This window comes from Clupea harengus, chromosome 17, assembly GCF_900700415.2.
Source record: "Clupea harengus chromosome 17, Ch_v2.0.2, whole genome shotgun sequence".
NCBI lineage: Eukaryota > Metazoa > Chordata > Actinopteri > Clupeiformes > Clupeidae > Clupea > Clupea harengus.
Window position 1 is genome coordinate 25,632,524 of NC_045168.1, and position 20,500 is coordinate 25,653,023.

The window sequence follows — 20,500 nt, forward strand, 5'->3', positions numbered from 1 at the left end:
TATAACAATGTAGAATTTAATAACATTAAGATGATCCTGATGTCCATTACAGTGGACATTCATAAAACGGCTATTATTTCAAAACATAAACAATTTCAATATTTCGGAATTGAAAATATAATCCCTAACACCTTCATAAAGAAGAATCTATATGGTCATCATAATAAAAAACACAATAAATTGACAATATTTGACACACCTTTTCGGCCATTTTGAAAAGAGAGAGAGGACGTTCCCAGCAACCCAGTCACATGACATATCATTAGAAAGCCCAGGATGTCCTCTTCACTCTCAAAAGAGTAAGAGGGTATGCATTAAAAACAAATGTCCACTACAGAGGACAAAAGTCTCTCAGGAGGATATATACACTATTGGTGGGTACCCAAAACAGATGTCAGAGGAGTGATGCAGGCCTGTTTTCGTTGCTGGAGAGCGATGGAGCCTCAAACAAAATGGCTACTTCGCGCCAAAAGCGCCACACAAAGGAAACAACTCCCTCGTCGTCCTCCTCACCGTGTTGGCGAGTTTGGAATGGAGATGTCGTCGCAGCAGTCCAAGAGCTGTCGGGAACTGATGATCCAGGAACCGATCGGCGAATGAGTGGCCGGGCTGGCTATCTTCTCTGACAGTTCTGGATCTCCTTCCACAGCACAAAGCTGAATTCGGGCTGAACTAGCTGTTGCTGTACTTCCCTATACTCCTCAGGAACTCTGTCTGAGTTCCGTCAAAAACCAAAGCAACACAATGCGGGAAGATATCTCTATGTACAGTTATGTGCAAAAGAATAGCAGTCTCACATCACTAATGTGTTTAAGTACTGATTTTGGCAGAAATTATGATACAACATGGGAACTAATTCATGACTAGGTGCAGCAGAGCAATGGCCAAACAACAGACTTAACAGACATGACATGCATGCTGCTGATTCGGGGTAATTGACTAATTTAATGAAAGGTGTTCAAATGGGTGTGTTCAAATTAATAGCAGTGTGGAGTTCAATTAGGGAGGTCAATCAGTCGGTGAAGAAATGGTGTCAATAATGGCCCTTATTTAAGGAAGGAAGGCAGCAGGGGTTGTACCTGCTGCTTTTAGCCCTTGTCCAGTGGTAAAATGGGTCGGTCTAGACATTGCACTGAAGAGAAGAGAACTCTTATAAAAAAGTTGATTGGAGAGGGGACAACTTATAAAGAAGTGGAGAAAATAATTGGCTGCTCAGCTAAAATGATCTCCAATGCTTTAAAATGGCAAAGAAAACCAGAAAAACGTGGGAGAAAAAGGAATACCACCATCCGCGTAGATCGTAAAATAACAAGAATGGCAAAGAAACAACCAATGATCAGCTCCAGAGAGATCAAAGAAGATCTTCATTTGCCTGTGAGTACTTCAACGATCAGAAGACGCCTATGTGAAGCCAAACTATTTGCGAGAAACCCTCGTAAAGTACCACTGCTGAAAAAAAGACATGTATTGAAAAGGTTACAGTTTGCCAAAGAACACATTGACTGGCCGAAAGTTTCAGTACGTTCAAATACTGGAAGAGGTCATGTTGCCTTATGCTGAGGAAGAAATGCCCTTAAAATGGGCGTTTCAGCAGGACAACGACCCCAAACACACCAGCAAGCGGGCAACATCCTGGTTCCAGACCAACAAAATTGATGTGATGAAGTGGCCAGCCCAATCTCCGGACCTCAATCCGATTGAGAATTTGTGGAGTGACCTGAAGAATGCAGTTTTTGATGCAAAACCCAAGAATGCAGAAGATCTGTGGAGTGTAGTCCAGTCAGCTTGGGCTGCAATTTCTGTTAGCAGGTGTCAAATGTTAGTTGACTCTATGCCAAACAGATGTAAAGCAGTGATAAAAAATAATGGTTACACAACTAAATATTACTTCAGTGCTTAAAGTAGGGGCTAAATCTTCATTTAATTTTAAAGTTTATACTGTAAATATTCCAGTTCGTAAATGAAAATGCAGATACTGCTATTTTTTTGAACAGCCGAATAATCTTTTTCTTTATTTTCAGTTTAAAAAAAAAAAAAAGTTCATTTTTTCATGTGGAATTGAATGTGTGCTGCTCCTAGTGCCTTTGTATGCATTGAAATAAATGCTATTAGGAACATGGAACTTTTTCTCTGTTGTTTTAAACACACTGCTATTATTTTGCACATAACTGTATATGTTAACAATGAGAGTCACTGGCCGCTCCTCCTAAATTTTTACAATATCCCGTCACACTGTTCCTTCTTGTGTCACTCCTCAAGCTCCGCTCCCCGCTCTCTCCCTCTTCACTCCAGTGTTGCCAACTTTTCTTTCTTTACACTGTTACGAGCGAAGCGATATTCTAAATCCCATGCATTTCAACGGGAGCCAATCCATTGTGACGTAGACCACCGTTTTGGGTGACGCGACCGATAAAAGTTGGAAAAAGTTGAATCCTATGCAAATGAGGAGCGATTTTTCCCGCCAGCGGCCAATCAGATTGCTAACTAGCTCACTAGTCCAGTCTGTTATGCTATTTCCACACGCTACAACACGGCCACTCAAAGCGATGGAAGCGTATCGCGTCGAAGTCATGGGTTTGCACCGTAACTCTCCCAAAAGTCGCTAGGTGACGTAATCCACTAATTTGCATAATATGCTAATAAGTATAATACAAAGTTATTCTAATATTTTCCCCATACAAACTTCTAATATTTTGCTACTATCTAGTCAGACAGGCCGCGCAGGCGCTGTTTGAGTGGAGAGGAGACGACCACAGCCCTCGCTGTACTCAGCTCTCATGAGATCAGTTGTAACGTGAACTGCAGAACGCGATATGTGAAATGCTTTTTCAGTGCTTTGTCAACACAATAATCCACCAAATTATTAGCAAAAAAAGTCGCTAGATTTGTCGCTAGTCGCTTTTTGCTAATTAAGTCGCCAAGGGGGTCTGGAAAGTCGCCAGATATAGCGACAAAGTCGCTAAGTTGGCAACACTGCTTCACTCCCCCAACACCACTTTATCTCCTCTCCCCTGACCTCTCACCCTGACTTCTGATTGGATTATTATACATTTTAATTAATAACATTTTTAAACATGAAAACATTAGTATCAGTTTTTTAACAATATGAATTGCACCTTATACAATGAAAATAAACAACAATAAAAATACAATAATTTCAGAATACAACCAAATTTCCCATAGGGCTACAGACTGTTAATCATAATGTATTCAACCTACGTGGTGTCTTGTGATCACCATCGCTAGTGAAAGACGAGCCACTGACCACGAGGTCGAGCTAGCATGCTAGCTTGACATAGCTAACCTACCAGCTTTATCTTACCACTACGTTAAATAAATAGTGAAGGTACAAGCATGTTATTTTAATGCTATTGCTGTATGTCAACATGCATTTAGCTAGTAACCGAAATTAAATATGTATAATATGCAAAAGTCAGGGACATTAACTTAGCATAGCAAGAGGCGAATTCTTGAAGGCTAGCAATTCCTTTTTCTTTAGGCAGACATGAAACGCACTGAAACCTCCACGAGTCATTCTTGGGGCCTCTGAACTTGAACATTTATTTTAAATTGGGCAAAGGGTGGTTCATATCAGAGGGCTCAGTCGAGGCTGACTCTGGATCCATGTTGAATGATTAGCCAGTTTATCAGGCTGTCTGTTGAATGTTTAGGCAAAAGAGGCAAGTCTACCGCTCGTGCTGCTGCCAAACGCGCACTCTGCTATCATTGGAGCTGATAGATTGGTTTAAACTTCAAAAACAGCAACGCAATCTCTATTTTTGTGTAGGCAACATTTTGGTGAAACTGTGTTCATAAAATGTAACGAGTAACGTCACATATTGTAGAAATGTAGTGGAGTAAAAAGTATAGATAATAGCTGCAAAATGTAATGGAGTAAAAGTCAAAAGTATGCACTATACAGATACATAAAAATGTACTTAATTACAGTAACGAAGTACAATTACTTCGTTACATTCCACCACTGCCTGTGAGGTCCCTCAAGGATCTATTTTAGGGCCCTTACTTTTCAGTCTATACATGTTAGCCCTTGGTAGTGTCATTAGGAGGCACAACATCAATTATCATAGCTATGCAGATGACACCCAGCTCTATATTTATGTAACACCCAACAACTACAGCTCTATTGATTGCTTGGTAAATTGCAGTGGAGATAGCCTTCCCTTAATTCCGTTAACACACAATTCACTGATGTGAACACTAGCTAGCATACAAGCTGACAAGTTTCCATTATACATAACGTTAAACATGTAAAAGGTAACGGATCACGACACACGTAATGTTGCTAAAGTACGATTTTTTTTAGTAAATCAAGTTTAAGTTACAGTACATAGCATATTATAGCAATGTGAAGTTACACAGCACTTTACATCATTGGCATTTAACGAGACTTACCTCAAAAGTAATGCTGGTGACCGAAAAGTTGCTTTTATCCATTGGAAAGAAGACGATGTTGTCGTTTATCTTGATTGTGATTGGCCAAGTGATTTGCGTTCCACCAAAGATATTTTACTGGGAATATAGCAATCCCGTTGTTTCTAGTCCAGTCCATGGGAAATTGTTTTACATTTATTTAAACTGTGAAATAATACTACTTATAGCACAAATAGCACCAAAAATTGCAGGACAGAAAAAAACAACTGTAAATCAGATTCTGTACATCAAACTTTGTATGGCATTTTGTAGATTTTTTGGTATACTACAAGCTAGCGGCTAAACCTAGCGAAACCTGTTGAAATTAGCTTACTTTGACACAATGACAAACTAGTGAGTCAACAACTTTCCTAACACAGTCAAACATCAAGCAAGTGCAACACAAGACAAAGCAAGACGGCAAATAATTTACTTACTAGTCCTGCAGAAAGTAGTACTCGAGCGGCTCCCAGAAACGTACATAACGCAGTAATATCCTTACGGACCCTGGTATGGCAATGACACAGAGGTCATTCTCCATATTAAACGTCATTGTAGCACCCCAATTTTTTTAAGCTGTTATTTTAAGGTAAAATTGCTAATCCTGACCCTAAATTACAATTGCTACATCCTGTTACTTTAAAAGTCATATACACTCAGACCGTTGGATTAAACCGTATTATTTTGCCTGTTTGTTTGTTTATTGTTTCTCTGTACTCTGTACCCTCAACCAGGGGGGTATTCGTCGTAGCTCGCTAAGCGGTTTAGCAAGCTAATTTTCAGGCTAAGATAAAAAAAAACGCCCCTCTCTTTGGTTCGTGGAAGCAACTTTTGATAAATCACCATAGTTACATATCAATTAGCACTAACCTGCTCCAGGGCAGGCTAACGTAAGTGTAGCTGGATAAGCTTGCCACAGCCCCGGAAAAAGGAGGGATCCCATTGACCAAGGACTGATGTTAGATAGTTAGATTAGCGTAGGGAGAGTTCTTTGCGATCGCCAAGATCCATTATTCCATTATGATGAGTTCTTGTATGAGCGCTACCGATTCAGCCGACAAGGAATAATTAATTTACAAGACCTTCTCGAGTCATTTATTGCAAACACCACATTGACTGTCTTGCGCTTTTTTGCGAGTGGTACATTTTTGTAGTGTCGGTGATGCGGAGAACAAAGCACTCATAATTATATGAGTGTTATTAGTACACCATAGCATATCATTATTGTAAAAAATGATTAAGGTGGACTCATAATAAGAATATCAATTTATTTTCACTGCTTCAATTTATTGCATTTGTTATTGATACATTTAGTCATTTAACAGACGCTTTTATTCAAACAAGGAAATGTAAAACTACTTCGAGGAAGGAGGTGAGGGGAATCGAACTAGCAATCTTGCAGATTCGAACCGGTAGAGGAAACCTCTGTACCAGTTGACACTTGCCATCAGGTATTCATACATAGATATCACCCTATAAACATCCCAACACACCTTGCTCTCACAGCGGTGGCGGTGTTGAATTTTGACATGATTATGGTCTTGTATTCTTCATAAGCGTTCATGTTCATCTCCTGCTCGCCAGCGGAGAAAAAAAGTGCCCTTTTCTTTGAGTTTAGAACCATTATATCGTTAGAAAATCATTGTTTTGGTGATCGACCTTTCCTGCCTTTTGAAGTAGGACGTGCACGCGCAATTGCCCTGATAAGTTTAGCCTGGTTGAAATTAACCACATGATTTGGAGGCGGATGAGCCGTTGACGAACCGATATTTGCAGTTGTCAATCAGCTCGCTAATGTTAACGGGCTAAAAGGACAATTGATTAACTTAGCTTCAACCCTTACGACGAATGGGGCCCAGGGCATTGCTGTAAAAGAGCTCTGCTCTGTCAATTTCCCTGAATAAACAATGATTGATGATGAAACACGCTGCTTGGCAAACTAGTGAATTGTCCAGAGTCATTATAATGGGGAAGCACAATGGTCGCAGAGACTATGCCTATGCTAGTGATATTTACCACTTTGATATAGTTGAATTCCTGTCTATGCTAGTGATATTTACCACTTTGATATAGTTGATTCATGTCTATGCTAGAGATATTTACCACTTTGATATAGTTGATTCATGTCTATGCTAGTGATATTTACCACTTTGATATAGTTGATTCATGTCTATGCTAGAGATATTTACCACTTTGATATAGTTGAATTCCTGTCTATTTTTAGAGGTAGCTTGGCAAGCACTGCTTTCCTCCCTTGCCCTGATGGCACGCCATTGATAACATGTCATAATTGTTCACTCTAGGCAACTCTTAAGGTGCCTTAGGGGCAGTAACTTTTGTTGGGGCTGCAGGGTGTAAATCATGTCTGGAAAATCTCCCCTGTGTAGAATGACATGTTTTTTTTTTGTAATATGCTTGTGATATAGGGCAATCTTAATTAATGGGAATATTTATTAAAATCTAATGCTGAAACTGAAGTCAGTCATTAGCTAGTGTTTTACTGGAAGTGAGAACTGTATTATTATGAAATGAACAGCTGAGAAGCAAATATAACCACAGGTTGTAGATAGCTGAATATTCACCTGTATCGTAATATTTCTGACACAGCATCAACGTTTTTCAAGAAAGGCAAATGAGCCATACTCTTAGTTATGGAAAATACTCTAATGCTTAAGTTCACTTTACACGGTTCCATTATGAATCGTAATGTTAATGTTTTTAAATATATGCTATACATTCAAGGTTACGAACAGTTTCATTTCATGTGGAGTATTTATTGCTTCTGTAGAGTAATTCTGGGAGAGAAAGCTTTTGAAGGGAAAACACCTCACTGTGATCTCTCTCACCTAGAAGATGAAATACCTCACTGTGATCTCTCTCTCAATTCAATTCAAAAGAGCTTTATTGACATGACAAAACATTTAATTCATATTGCCAAAGCATGCATATTAAAAAGAAAAAGAAAAGTACAATATCGTATAAAGACAGTACACAGAACAGGTTTCTGTGTGTTTGTGCGTGCATAACTTATGTCGGATACTTCCCCAGGTTACCGTTAGTTGTTTTAAGACTAGAAATGTATGCCGTGTGATGGAAAATGTTATTCAAACTCTTAACCGCATGGTTCACGACCTCCTTATTATATGGGTAAGTAAGAATCATTTTTGAACCAATCAGAGGACTGACTAGGGGATGGTTTTCAGTCCATTTATATTTTTCTCTGATGTTATAAAGTTTGCTGGGCCTTGTTTGTATGTTAGTATTTTCGATCATTTTAAAATATACCGATTTGACTACGATCTGACAAAGGTGTTAGTGGTTTGACTGTAAATGCTCTGAAAGTGAATGGATCCAAATCTGTAATCATGTAATCAACGGTTGAGCAGCCAAATGATGAGCTGTAAGTGTATCTCCCAAAGGTGTCCCCTCGCACCCTACCTTTGAGCATGTAGATGCAATGAGATGAAGTTCTTGGTTCACAAAGCGCATCATGGTTAGGGCTCTTTCGTGTGAGTGCACCGGTTGTTTTACTTTTCTTTTCTGTTCTCGCTGTTTCCTCACGGACCCTATTCTCAGAAGCGCCGGACGCCACTTCCTGCTGCTAGAGTTGCTACCTACTGTGCTCTCTAGCCCCGGAAGGCTGCTTATCTGCTTTTGTACTTAAGCATCCCAGTGACTGCGCTCACTACTACTAACCTTCACATTACATCGAGTCTGGGAATTCTCTCCCCCTTATTCTCTGTCACTCTTGGCTAACTTTACATTTAGGCATTTTTTTACATTTAGTCATTTAGTACATTTAGTAACTGTCCTTAGTTGGCTCCCACGGCCATGGCTTTTTCTTCTACCTCTGTCTGCTGCCTGGAATGTAACATGTTTTTACAGGTTGGTTACCCTGAAGCACAGATGTTGGTTGGAGCTCCTGGGGTGAATGTTGTTGGGGCTTTTGGTGTCTGTGCAGGGTTTCGATGCCTTCCATGCTGGGGGGTGTGGGATGTCCTGGGCATAGAATGGTGGTTGTAATGGGGTTCAGCGGGGGAGGATCTGGCGGCATGGGGAGGCATGGTGGCTTTCTTGTTGAGACTGCGGCCAAGGACAACATCTTTTAGTGTTCTCACAAATATAACTGATCACATCCTTGCCGAGGTGGACATGGCCATGCAGGCTGTGGAGAACATGAGGGGGGTGGTGTGCCAGGTGGACATTTGGCATGAGGGCACATCCTCGGGAGATGGCTGCGTTTACCTGTTTTATGGTGTCTGGGTGGAAATCCGCTCTTGGAAGGATGGTGGAAATCACTATTTTGGATGTCGGGAATGTCTCTGATGCTTTCTCTGCCATTCTTATGATGGACTCTGCCACACGTTCCTGCTGTGTCCTCAGGTCGTTTGTACCCACATGTATGATGATGTGGGTGGGTTCTCTGACCTAAGTGGTTGTTGTTCAGTTGTTCAAGTACATCGTTTGTTTTGGGGCACCACATTTTTGTTGCCTTTTGACCAGGAAACAGTCGCTGTTCATTATTAAACTCTGTACGACCCTCCAGTGCTTCGTCTCTCAGGAACTGTTCCTCTCTGACTGTATGCAGCTGTCTCCTCAGGGCCTCCCTGTCCTGTTGCAGTTCTGAGATTCACACATGCGGTGAACTCCTGTTTTAGGTGGTGAAGCTGTGCCTCTAGATGTTGGTTGGATGTAGTGTACAGGTGTACCTGTTCTCTGAGTTTAGCTCCTTTTTCTGACTCTGCCAGTCTCTTTAAAAATGTTATGTCTTTCTTGACAGAGATCAGACCTGCCTCACTCCCTTGAAACATAACAGTTCCAGTTTGGTATACATTTACAGTGAGGAAGGTATTGTTATTGTCCCCCTCTTTTTTTTTTAACTGTATCTGCCTTCCTTTGCATATCCCCTGTTTATCGTAGTACTTGTAATGTTTGCAAATGGCTCTGTGCCATGAATCACAGTCATCTGTGTGTAGGTTTGTGGTAGTGGGCTTGCCTCCTATTTGAGCAGTGTCTGACCATAAAGTCTCTGGATTCTCCATGAGAAAATTCTGCCTGTAGGTTCCTCTGTCACTTGCCTTCTTAACTGTTCTGGATACATCCTGGTATGTGGGAGGGGCACTCCACTAGAGGCTGCTGACAATGTATCCATTTCCCCAACTGTCACTGACCGTTAGATTTGTTAGATCGCTAGGCTATTAGCTTTGTTTATCAGAGCTAGAAAAGATTGTGCTCTGAATCTGATTTGTTTCTGAAATCCTCTAGAATATGGAGTAAATTGAAGCTCACCACTCTGTCCTCCTGCTGATTGTCTGATGGTTGCTGTTTGGATGGTGTTTGTCTTCCTTTTTTGGTCCTAATGTCCTTTGGCCTGTTAGCTTCTAGCTGTTAGAGTCAGTTAGCTGCTGCTTTGCTGCTGCTGTTCCTCATTGCCTTTTGGTTTGGAGATGTTCTCCTCTCAGTTAGATCAGGAGGAAAGAGAACAATAAATCCCATTTAGCACATTCTTGATCCCCTGTTCTTCCTCGTTGATATTGAGTGTCTCCTCTTAGGTTTCGAACATTTTAAAGATGTGAAATTTGAAAAAAGTGTAAATCTTTTAGGAGCTCTGGGTGAGCATGGCCGTATGGAATGTTTCTCTCTCTCGCTCTCTCTCTCAGTGTTTGTTATGGTTTTCAAATAGTGTTTTAAATATATTATATAAGTAGTGTTTTTTAAATAGGTTTTAAAAGTACAAAAAAAGTCTTTCTTTCTCCTGCCTTTCGATTTCTCTCTTTCTCCTTTGAATATTGGTTAATTAAAGGAACCTGTCTCTCTCACCTAAAAGTTATGATTTGCTTCTTTGTGATAGGTGCAGGGGATGACACCAGAGCTTGGGGACCTCCTTTTGTTGGACAGGAGAGTGCATATTTCATTAGTGTCAACAGAAATAAAAAGGTGTGCTATTCTCACACATTTAACAGTATTTCTGTATTGGTCTTTTATTTAGCTAGATATTTACAGGACAGTACAGTATATTATTAAATTCACATGTTGTTTAAATGGAATTTCTTATCCAAGTAATCAAAATTAAAATAATCAAATTTTCTCTCAATGAAGAGTATGGCTGTCAATCTGAAAGATCCTCGAGGAGCAAGGATTATAACAGAGGTACGATAAAACATTCATTTTAGACTCTAACCACTACGAAAGCATTATGCAAAATTTGAGGCATTTTGACCCATTTTAATGTAGATTCAAGATTATGTATGACTGGAGCAATGTTCCCTCATTTCACAGTTGGCAGAGGTCTGTGATGTCCTCGTGGAGAACTACCTGCCCGGGAAGTTGAGTAAGATGGGTCTCAGCTATCAGGATTTGGCGACAGTGGCACCCAGACTGATCTACTGTTCAATATCAGGTAAGGCTTTCTTGCTGGACTCATGACATTTTCATCGTAAATAGAACCTTATTCACTGGGAGTATGAACCCACAGAAAGGAAAACAGTTGGGGGTGGGAAGCCCCTGGCACACTGGGGCAAGAAACTGGGATGTGAACCCTGCCCTCCCTGTACGCACCAGAAGGGAACAAAACAGCCCAACCAACATGGCAAGGGTTAACTCACGGGTTAACAGTAGGCATGGGTTAACTCACAGTAAGCCTGTGGGACATCTCTGTGCGTTTGTCCTCGTGGAGCAGCCCACAGTAAGGTCACGGAGCAGCCCACAGTCAGGGGTCAGCCCACAGTAAGGGTCAGGGGTCAGCCCACAGTCAGGGGTCAGCCCACAGTAAGGGTCAGGGGTCAGCCCACAGTAAGGTCACTGAGCAGCCCACAGTAAGGGTCAGGGGTCAGCCCACAGTAAGGTCAGGGGTCAGCCCACAGTAAGGTCACGGATCAGCCCACATTAAGGTCACGGATCAGCCCACAGTAAGGTCACGGAGCAGCCCACAGTAAGGGTCAGGGGTCAGCCCACAGTAAGGGTCAGGGGTCAGCCCACAGTAAGGTCAGGGAGGGCCATATTCGCAGAAGCTGCTAAAGGCCCAGCCCTGGCTAACCCAAAGTGGTCCTGTGTGTTTGTGGATTTTGTGGATTGTACTCATGAGGCAAGCCACCGTGGCTACAGAGAGCCAAGTATATGATGACCAATGTGAAATATTAAATGGTTTGGTGAAATAATTGTGCCCATAGTAATCCCACAGTGGCCCATGTCTAAGAGGTGCTCAAAGCCCTGTCATGAAGGTGGCTCACAAATTGTATTGATTTATTGTAGGGCTGAACGATTAATTGCATTTGCGATTTAATCGCGATATGATAGAACGCGATTTTCTAACCGCAACGTTCGCGATTAAAAACGTGATCTAAAAAAAAAAATTTTTTATTTTTTTCTTAAGATGGTAAATTTTGCACACAGTATTTACACACCGATTTGTTGTTCTTGATTCTGTAATGAGCAGTTAAATAAAAATGTAAATTGTAGGAAATAATATTTGACGCTAAATGTATCTAATATTGTGTTGGTCATATTGAAATCATTCATTACGATTTGTTGGGAAAAAAATTAGGATAAAATAAAAAAAAATCGCATATTAAATCGCAATCGCAATATTGGGGGGGAAAAAATCGCAATTAGATTATTTCCCCAAATCGTTCAGCCCTAATTTATTGTATTAGGAACACCAATGAAGCAACTGGATGGTGGAGCACCAATGACATAGGAGGATATCTGATCAAATACTGTAGATGATCTGGATACAAGCATGTCCTAGAGAGGAAAGCATGCTCACATTTATGATAATTCTTCACAAAGTTCTGCACCAGTTGATCATTTCTCTTTGGGTCAGAAGCTAGTATAAATTGATATTGTACATTGTGGTATAGTCTTACTGGAAATCTTATTATTATTTTTATACAACAACTAGTTGAGCTAGCTTTATACATAATACGAATGTGACGCATTAGAGCAACAGTAATGGCAGTTTATTGATAATTAGATGTGCAGCCTTATTGTGCAGCAATATTTTCTTGTCATTGTGTCCATGTTGTGCTTCAGGGTATGGACAGACTGGACCTCAGTCGCACAAGCCAGGATATGACTCCATTGCATCTGCTATATCTGGCATGATGCATATTACAGGCCCTGAGGTGAGGTTACATCTGGCTAAGGGTCTTTATATAGGTGGTTGTACCGTGGTTATAAACGTAGCACACAGGTGAAACTGTATGTTAGGATACTCTTCATAATGATTGTTCATTGTTCCTTTACATCTTAAACAATGCTTTTGGATTCGATTTTGGTGTGTTTGTATGTCTATGAAATGAGTGGACATATTGGGTCTTGAATGTGCTGCGGCTGATAACTGCCTCTTCTAGAACGGTGACCCTGTGCGGCCAGGGGTGGCGATGACTGACCTCGCCACAGGCCTCTACGCACACGGAGCCATACTGGCAGCTTTACTGCAAAGACAGAAGACAGGCAAAGGTGTCCACATTGACTGTAACCTGCTTTCCTCTCAGGTAAGATATATTGGGATTTTGCAACACGGTGTCAGGGACGTCAGGACTCAGAATGTACTGTACGTTAATAGGTTTTATTGGTATGAACAGCCAGGGAAAGGGAAACAAACAGGTCAACACAAACGAAAACAGGGAGAACGCTCAGAAGATTACGAACTAACAGAAAAGGCTAAAACACCGGAGATTTGTACTTAATCAAAGAAAAAACATCACAAAACTGGAAAGCTCAGAAGTTATACTCAAAAAGCAGGAACCAAAACTAGAATATGCAGCAAAACAGGAATATGCGCGGAGCGCGGAAACAAAACGTTCGGACTTAACTCACGAAACTGACAAAGCTGGAGCGGTGATGTGGAAATCACAATAGCGTTGTCTGAACCAGGAAGAAGTAGTAAAAGATACGTCCATTAACCGACGAGGCCAGACAGGGAGTGAGGGGTTCTTATAGTGAGCGTGCCAGGTGCAGTACATCAGAATTCAGGTGATCAGGAAAGTGATGGGTGAGTTGTGGTTGGAGGGGGCGTGGCAGGAGCAGGGTTCAGCGCAGGCGGGACACACGGCCAATCGGAACTCTCCATTGCAACACGCTCTGCACTGTGTTGTTCTTCTAAAGATTCATCCAAGTTTCTTGCTTCATTCCTATGGAATTTGCAACGTTCTAGACTGAACAATCCTCTAGCAAAATAGATAGACGATTGAGTGGCTTGGGCTAAAATTGAATTGACAACCTGAGATTCTCCTTTGTGACCATAGAAAGGAGAATAAAGGACACAAGGTAAACAACAACACATGCAGTGGTATGTGTTTTCATAATACACTGCGTCTATGTAAGACAACTCTTCCAGTGGTATGTGTTTTCATAATACTCTGCGTCTATGTAAGACAACTCTTCCAGTGGTATGTGTTTTCATAATACACTGCGTCTATGTAACTTCAACCCATGCAGTGGTATGTGTTTTCATAATACACTGAGTCTATGTAAGACAACTCTTGCAGTGGTATGTGTTTTCATAATACACTGCGTCTATGTAACTTCAACCCATGCAGTGGTATGTGTTTTCATAATACCATGCGTCTATGTAAGACAACCCATGCAGTGGTATGTGTTTTCATAATACACTGCGTCTATGTAACTTCAACCCATGCAGTGGTATGTGTTTTCATAATACACTGCGTCTATATAAGACAACTCTTGCATTGGTATGTGTTTTCATAATACCATGCGTCTATGTAAGATTCTAGGGTTGGCTAGTGTGGTAAAGAAGCTGATTGAATCCCTACTTGAACCCCTCACTAAGATCTAATTGGTCTAAATCTTAAAACCTATAAAACCATGACTCATTAGGAAACAGACTGAATGTGATCTAATATTAATCTAAGTATCCCCTTCAAACAATACATTTGCATAAACCCAGCAGACCCAATGAAAATCTCAGAGTGCTCTAACTCTAAACACCTGTCAGGCTGTGACATGGTCATGGTGTAACTCTAAACACCTGTCAGGCTGTGACATGGTCATGGTCTAAACACCTGTCAGGCTGTGACATGGTCTAACTCTAAACACCAGTCAGGCTGTGACATGGTCTAACTCTAAACACCAGTCAGGCTGTGATATGGTCATGGTCTAAACACCTGTCAGGCTGTGACAGGCTGTGACATGCTCTAACTCTAAACACTGTGGCTGTGTCAGGCTGGGTCATGGTCTAACTCTAAACACCTGTCAGGCTGTGACACGATCACGCTCTAACTCTAAACCACCTGTCAGGCTGTGTCATGGTCTAACTCTAAACGCCAGTCAGGCTGTGACATGGTCATGGTGTAACTAAACCACCAGTCAGGCTGTGACATGGTCATGGTCTAACTCTAAACACCAGTCAGGCTGTGACATGCTCTAACTCTAAACACTGTGGCTGTGTCAGGCTGGGTCATGGTCTAACTCTAAACCACCTGTCAGGCTGTGACATGGTCATGGTCGAACTCTAAACACCTGTCAGGCTGGGTCATGGTCTAACTCTAAACACCAGTCAGGCTGTGACAGGCTGTGACATGCTCTAACTCTAAACCACCTGTCAGGCTGTGACATGGTCATGGTCGAACTCTAAACACTGTGGCTGTGACATGGTCTAACTCTAAACCACCAGTCAGGCTGTGACATGCTGTGACATGGTCTAACTCTAAACCACCAGTCAGGCTGTGACATGCTGTGACATGGTCTAACTCTAAACCACCAGTCAGGCTGTGACATGCTGTGACATGGTCTAACTCTAAACCACCTGTCAGGCTGTGACAGGCTGTGACATGGTCATGGTCTAAACACCAGTCAGGCTGTGACATGCTGTGACATGGTCTAACTCTAAACACTGTGGCTGTGACAGGCTGTGACATGGTCTAACTCTAAACCACCTGACAGGCTGTGACATGGTCCTAATGGGGTTCACTGCCATGGTGTAATAAATCCTTATCACTCTGATATGCAAACCTGCTGAACACAATAGGGCCTTGCACCTCTGGGGAAAATGCAAAGTGTGGTTGCTCTACAGCAGCAGAGGATTATAACCCTTGCCCAGCACATTGCCCATTATACAGCCCTGAAGCTGATTATTAATAACACTCAATGAGTCTTTGGCTTAGACTGTTTATTAACACACGTTTAGCCCGCCTGTTATGCCAAGAGAATTTCTTATGGTGTGAAGTCAGAATCCATTTCCTGCCTTGCAACTTCACCAAGAACTGGAATGTCCAGAGCATTGAGAAGATCAGCTATGCCCACAGTGGCCCTAGACTTTGAGGCGTATAACTGACTGTAAAAGCTAAAAAGTCTGTCATTGATCAGCTTGGGATCAGTTATCAGCTGTCCAGTAGGAGAGGACATTTTATTTGTTGCCCTGTCAGCACTTTTGACTGCATAATGAGCAATTTATCCGCTTGATCACCTTACTAAAATGTGTTTGTTTGAATCAGAATCAGGTTTTATTGACCAAGTAAGTTTGCACAAACAAGGAATTTGACTTGGTAAAGTGACTCTCAGTGAGCTTACTAATATCATTTCTTACCTGTTCTCCTTTTCGTTCTCTGTCTTTCTATCTTTTTAGGTGGCTTGTCTAACACATATTGCTTCAAACTACCTGAATACAAAGAAGGAGGCAAAACGCTGGGGCACTGCCCATGAGAGCATCGTGCCTTATCAGGTATGTATAGTTTATCTGTAATGATGATCAAAGTCAATCAATCAATCAATCAATCAATTCAATTTTATATAGCGATTCTCTATATACCCGAAGTCGCTTTACAGAGTCCAGTAGTCATACACACACAGTCATACCGGTGGTGGTAAGCTACCTCAGTAGCCACAGCTGCCCTGGGGCAGACTGACAGAAGCGTGGCTGCCAATCAGCGCCAACGGCCCCTCCGACCACCACCAACATTCATTCATATTCACACAATGCAATGCAAAGTCATAGTGAAGTTGACCTTAAATATCACCCTGCCGGTTATCTACTATCTTTGAACAGTCATCCTTGACCCCTGACGGAGTCTCTTTTTAGTCCTTATCTTGTCAGGAAGGTAAGGCGTTTTGATCTCATCACTGATGGTTACTCGCTGACTGGCCTACCTCTTTCCACAAACTATCGCACTGAGAGGCCCAAGTGGAGTTTACACTTGTAAGTCAGCAACATTGCTGGCAATGCCACTGAAAAAAAAATAGATTCATTTATCTATAATCTCAATTTAATTCTTCATGTTACTTTATCATACAAACATACAAGCAATTGACAACAAACCCTCAAAGCCTGTTTTGTTAAGCATATTAAGGCAGTAGTATAGTTTATTTAAATAGAGGAAAAGATCCTGACTCAGGCTGATCGGAGAATGCATGGTCCCCGTGACCCACTGGTATTCCACTTGCAGTGACGTTGCTTCATGCAAATGACGATCCAGATGATGTCGATCCAGATCCATATCTCTAGATCCTGGAAGCCAGTGGGCAGCTCACAGGTGGTAGAGGAAGACGTCGTACTGCACCTCAGTATTCCATTTGGTCGTGGTGGCAAGAGTACGGACCAGGTGTCTCAGTCTCTCCCTCCTTCCCTCTCTCCCATGTTAGAAACGATCAAAGACCCTCCTCATCTCGTTGCAGAGCAGAGAGTTAGTGTCCCAAAAAGCCGCTCCAACTCTGTGTGTATAACATATTCCATATATGACGCATGCATAAACTGTATATATGCTGCTGTCCACTGTGCATATCGTAAGATAACATTTCTGCTGTAGTACTTATGCTACAGAACCTGCACATATCTGTAAATAGTATTTTTTTGTTTTGGGATTCTACTTATCTGTAAATAATATTGTTGTTTTGGGATTCTACTTGGATGCTAAAATGCATTGCTTTCGCTTTGTACCTACACTCTGCACATTGACAAAGTTGAATCCAATCTTATCTAATCTAATCTAATAAATATTTACACTTACTTTTAACCAGTTGATCTGCAGTTAGTTATTGTTTATCAAACATGAGTTCAAAATTGCACTAGGTCTCATTGCCCATAGAATGTAAAAGCTTGGCAAAATTAAACAAAGCATTGTTACATCTCACACTTAAAAATGGCAAAGCTAGCCTCAAAATTAAAAAAAATGAACTTGAACATCACTCTTTCCTCAAGCCATCACCATGTTAATATGCTAGGACAACTAATGAAGGGCTGGGTGTTTTATTGTGATCAGGGCTTCAAAACCAGCGACGGATTTCTTGTTGTTGCTGCTGGGAATGATCAACAGTTTGTCAAAGTCTGCAAGGTAAGCATCCACATCTCTACAGTATGTATAACAGTATGTGTATTTGACCAGATGTTTTATACAGAGTGTATGGATGAGACTATGTCATTAGTATACGACGGGGCGACAGTGGTACAGGAGGTAGAGAAGTCGTCTAGTAATCAGAAGGTTGCTAGTTCGATTCCCTGTCGAAGCGTCCTTGAGCGAGACACTGAACCCCTAATTGCTCCTGATGTGCAGTGTGCCATCAGTGTAAATGTAAAATGTGTATACATTGTAAGTCGCACATATGTAAGTCGCTTTGGATAAAAGCGTCTGCTAAATGACTAAATGTATACATGTTTTAAAGCCTTTAGGCATGGGCTGTGATCAAAATAATGAGTTACATTTATACAGGAGAGATTGAGGAAGATAAATCCAGAGTTTGAGGGCCTTGTCACTGAAAAGTGGAAAGTCTGGTGTGTGGGATAGCGAGTAGATTATTGCAAGAAGACCTGAGAGAGCAAGAGGGAGAGTTAAGGGATCAGAGTTCACTGAGGTAGAGGGGTGCAAGGTTATGCAGAGCTTTAAAGGTGAGAAGCAGAATTTTGAACTTTATACAGGACATAACCGGCAGCCAGTGTAGCTGAGAGAGGATGGGGCAAAATGCTTAGTAAGGGGGAGATTTCAAGCTGCAGAGTTCTGAATTTAATATATAAAAATCAAATAGTTCACCGAGATTTCTGACAACAGGTGCAGGTTTAACAAGCACACCATCAATACTAACTAAATGTTGATGATTTAAATAGTAAGGATTTTGGGGTGGCCAGTAAAACCAGTTAAGCAAGAAAGCTGTTTTTTGTTATAGTATGTAACTGGCTCATGTTTATTATTGCAAGAAGTTATTCAGGTAAGTAAATAAAGTGTTGCAAAGTTCAGAAACAGCATTAGAGCAAGGAAGTATAAAAGATAAAACTAATGACAAATAATTTTTTTTTAGGTCAGAGCAGTTCAGTGTTGTTTCTGTCTTAACTCACTTTGCCTCATATGTATCTGAAACATTCAGGTCCTTAGCCTTGACAACTTGGCGGATGATCCCAAATATAAGACCAACACATTGAGAGTGCAACACCGTGAGGAGCTTCTGCAGGCTCTCTCCAAGAGGTGACACCATTGCATTGCATGTATTTTGGCACACTACCCCATTCATGATACACAGTCAGTCACTGCAAACTAGTGGTCACAGCTCCTGAAACCTCTGGTGTCATCAATACAGCACTGAAAAGAACACACCGGACATAACCTAGTCAGCCCCTCCTCATCCGTAGAAGCACAAGAAGGTGGGGAAAAATGGTAATATTTTACTGGAACCCTGTTTCATAAGACTGATATAACCATGTCAAACATGGCATTATGTCAATACACATTATGACAGCTGACGTCCAATGATTTGACAATGTCATGTTACCATTATCATAATTCTCATGACAGCTCTTTGAATTGATATGCCATAAGTTAAATGTTATTAAGCTGTCATAGACAAGACATGCCAAGAATCTAAAGACATCTTACAAAGGTGTGTACAGTACACAGAACTGTTACACAGAACAGTGCAAAACAGTGAAATAAACCAGGATTTAACTATAACATTAGTTATAAACAAGAGATTAAGGTTGTGGTTTATGGTAAGGTTTAGGTATTTGGCAGGTGTTTTCCTCAAAACACACTGATGCTTAATTACAGACATTTTTAAGAGCAGACCACAAACCTCTGTCACAGGACGGTATCAAAACGGGCTGACCGCAAAATATAGTTGCTTGTACCTATTTCTGCAACATGCTCCAGTTATCTTAAAAATGTCAGCAAGTCCAAGGAAGTACCCAGTAAATACACATTTTAATAAGCATAATCTTGTAATGTATAATATAAATAGCAATCATGTTGTAATGCAACTGCTACATGTACATTATCATGGGAGGTTGTCAGGGCAGGCTAAGATGGGGCAGTGCGGTATAAATGGGTAAACAGGCAAAGATAGAAGGTTCAAAAGAAAGGAAAAACTTTCTTTAAACCCTCAACTGAATTCCCAAAATATCCTCCCCATCAAATGTCAGTTTCCCCTTTTAAAGGTGTCCTCATCCCCTTGAACAGCTCCCAAATATTAAATGACTTTCCTTAATGTTCGGGGTTTCTTCACCAGCTCCTTCGAGCCATGTACTCTCTGTCCCTCTGCCTGAGAGGCATCTGCCTGGGTCACAAACTCCTTACTGAAAACAGGGGCAGTGAGGACTGGCTTTGAAAACAAGGCCCTCCTCAGATTGCCAAATGCTTCTTCTGCGGCCAGAGTCCATTTCACCATCCGGGAGAGTTTTTTTGTTGTAAGCTCTGTGAAAGGGGCAAGTGCGGCAAGTACACTGCTAGTGCCAATACTAGCGGTTGGGGAACAAGGTGTTGCTCAATTACTCACTATTCACTATTACTTTTTACTACCTGATATAAGAGACCATTTTTCTTCAAAGTGAGGGTAGGAAGGAGTTAGTCTGGGACGTTTTCTAATGCCTTACCAAGGAAGGGATCATGTAATTGAGCCGTTACGTACTGACCTTTAATGGGTGGTATTTCTCTAGGGCCAACAGCTTCATCTTCACTTGGCCCAGGTTGTTGTTCTGAGTCAGCCGAGTCCCTCCCACTGCAAAGACTTGGGCTTAAACTGATGGGGAAGAGCATGGCTTGGCAAGATTAATGCAGGATTTATTCATTTCACAACCTTACCCTAACCCTCTATTGCAGGGTTTATTCATTTCACAACTTGTAGCACACCC

The 20,500-nt window shown here is 41.4% G+C and overlaps 1 protein-coding gene across 2 annotated transcripts in view; it reads left to right on the forward strand.

Annotated features, from left to right (window-relative positions):
• Positions 1-20,500, forward strand: part of sugct (succinyl-CoA:glutarate-CoA transferase) — a 59,330-nt gene that overhangs the window by 32,965 nt on the left and 5,865 nt on the right. For both annotated transcript variants that reach the window (XM_031583789.1, XM_031583791.1), the window contains 8 exons: positions 10,283-10,368; positions 10,531-10,581; positions 10,711-10,831; positions 12,463-12,554; positions 12,783-12,926; positions 16,019-16,114; positions 17,649-17,720; positions 18,745-18,842. In XM_031583789.1, the coding sequence (XP_031439649.1) occupies positions 10,283-10,368; positions 10,531-10,581; positions 10,711-10,831; positions 12,463-12,554; positions 12,783-12,926; positions 16,019-16,114; positions 17,649-17,720; positions 18,745-18,842 (760 nt within the window). The remainder of the gene's footprint in view (positions 1-10,282; positions 10,369-10,530; positions 10,582-10,710; positions 10,832-12,462; positions 12,555-12,782; positions 12,927-16,018; positions 16,115-17,648; positions 17,721-18,744; positions 18,843-20,500) is intronic.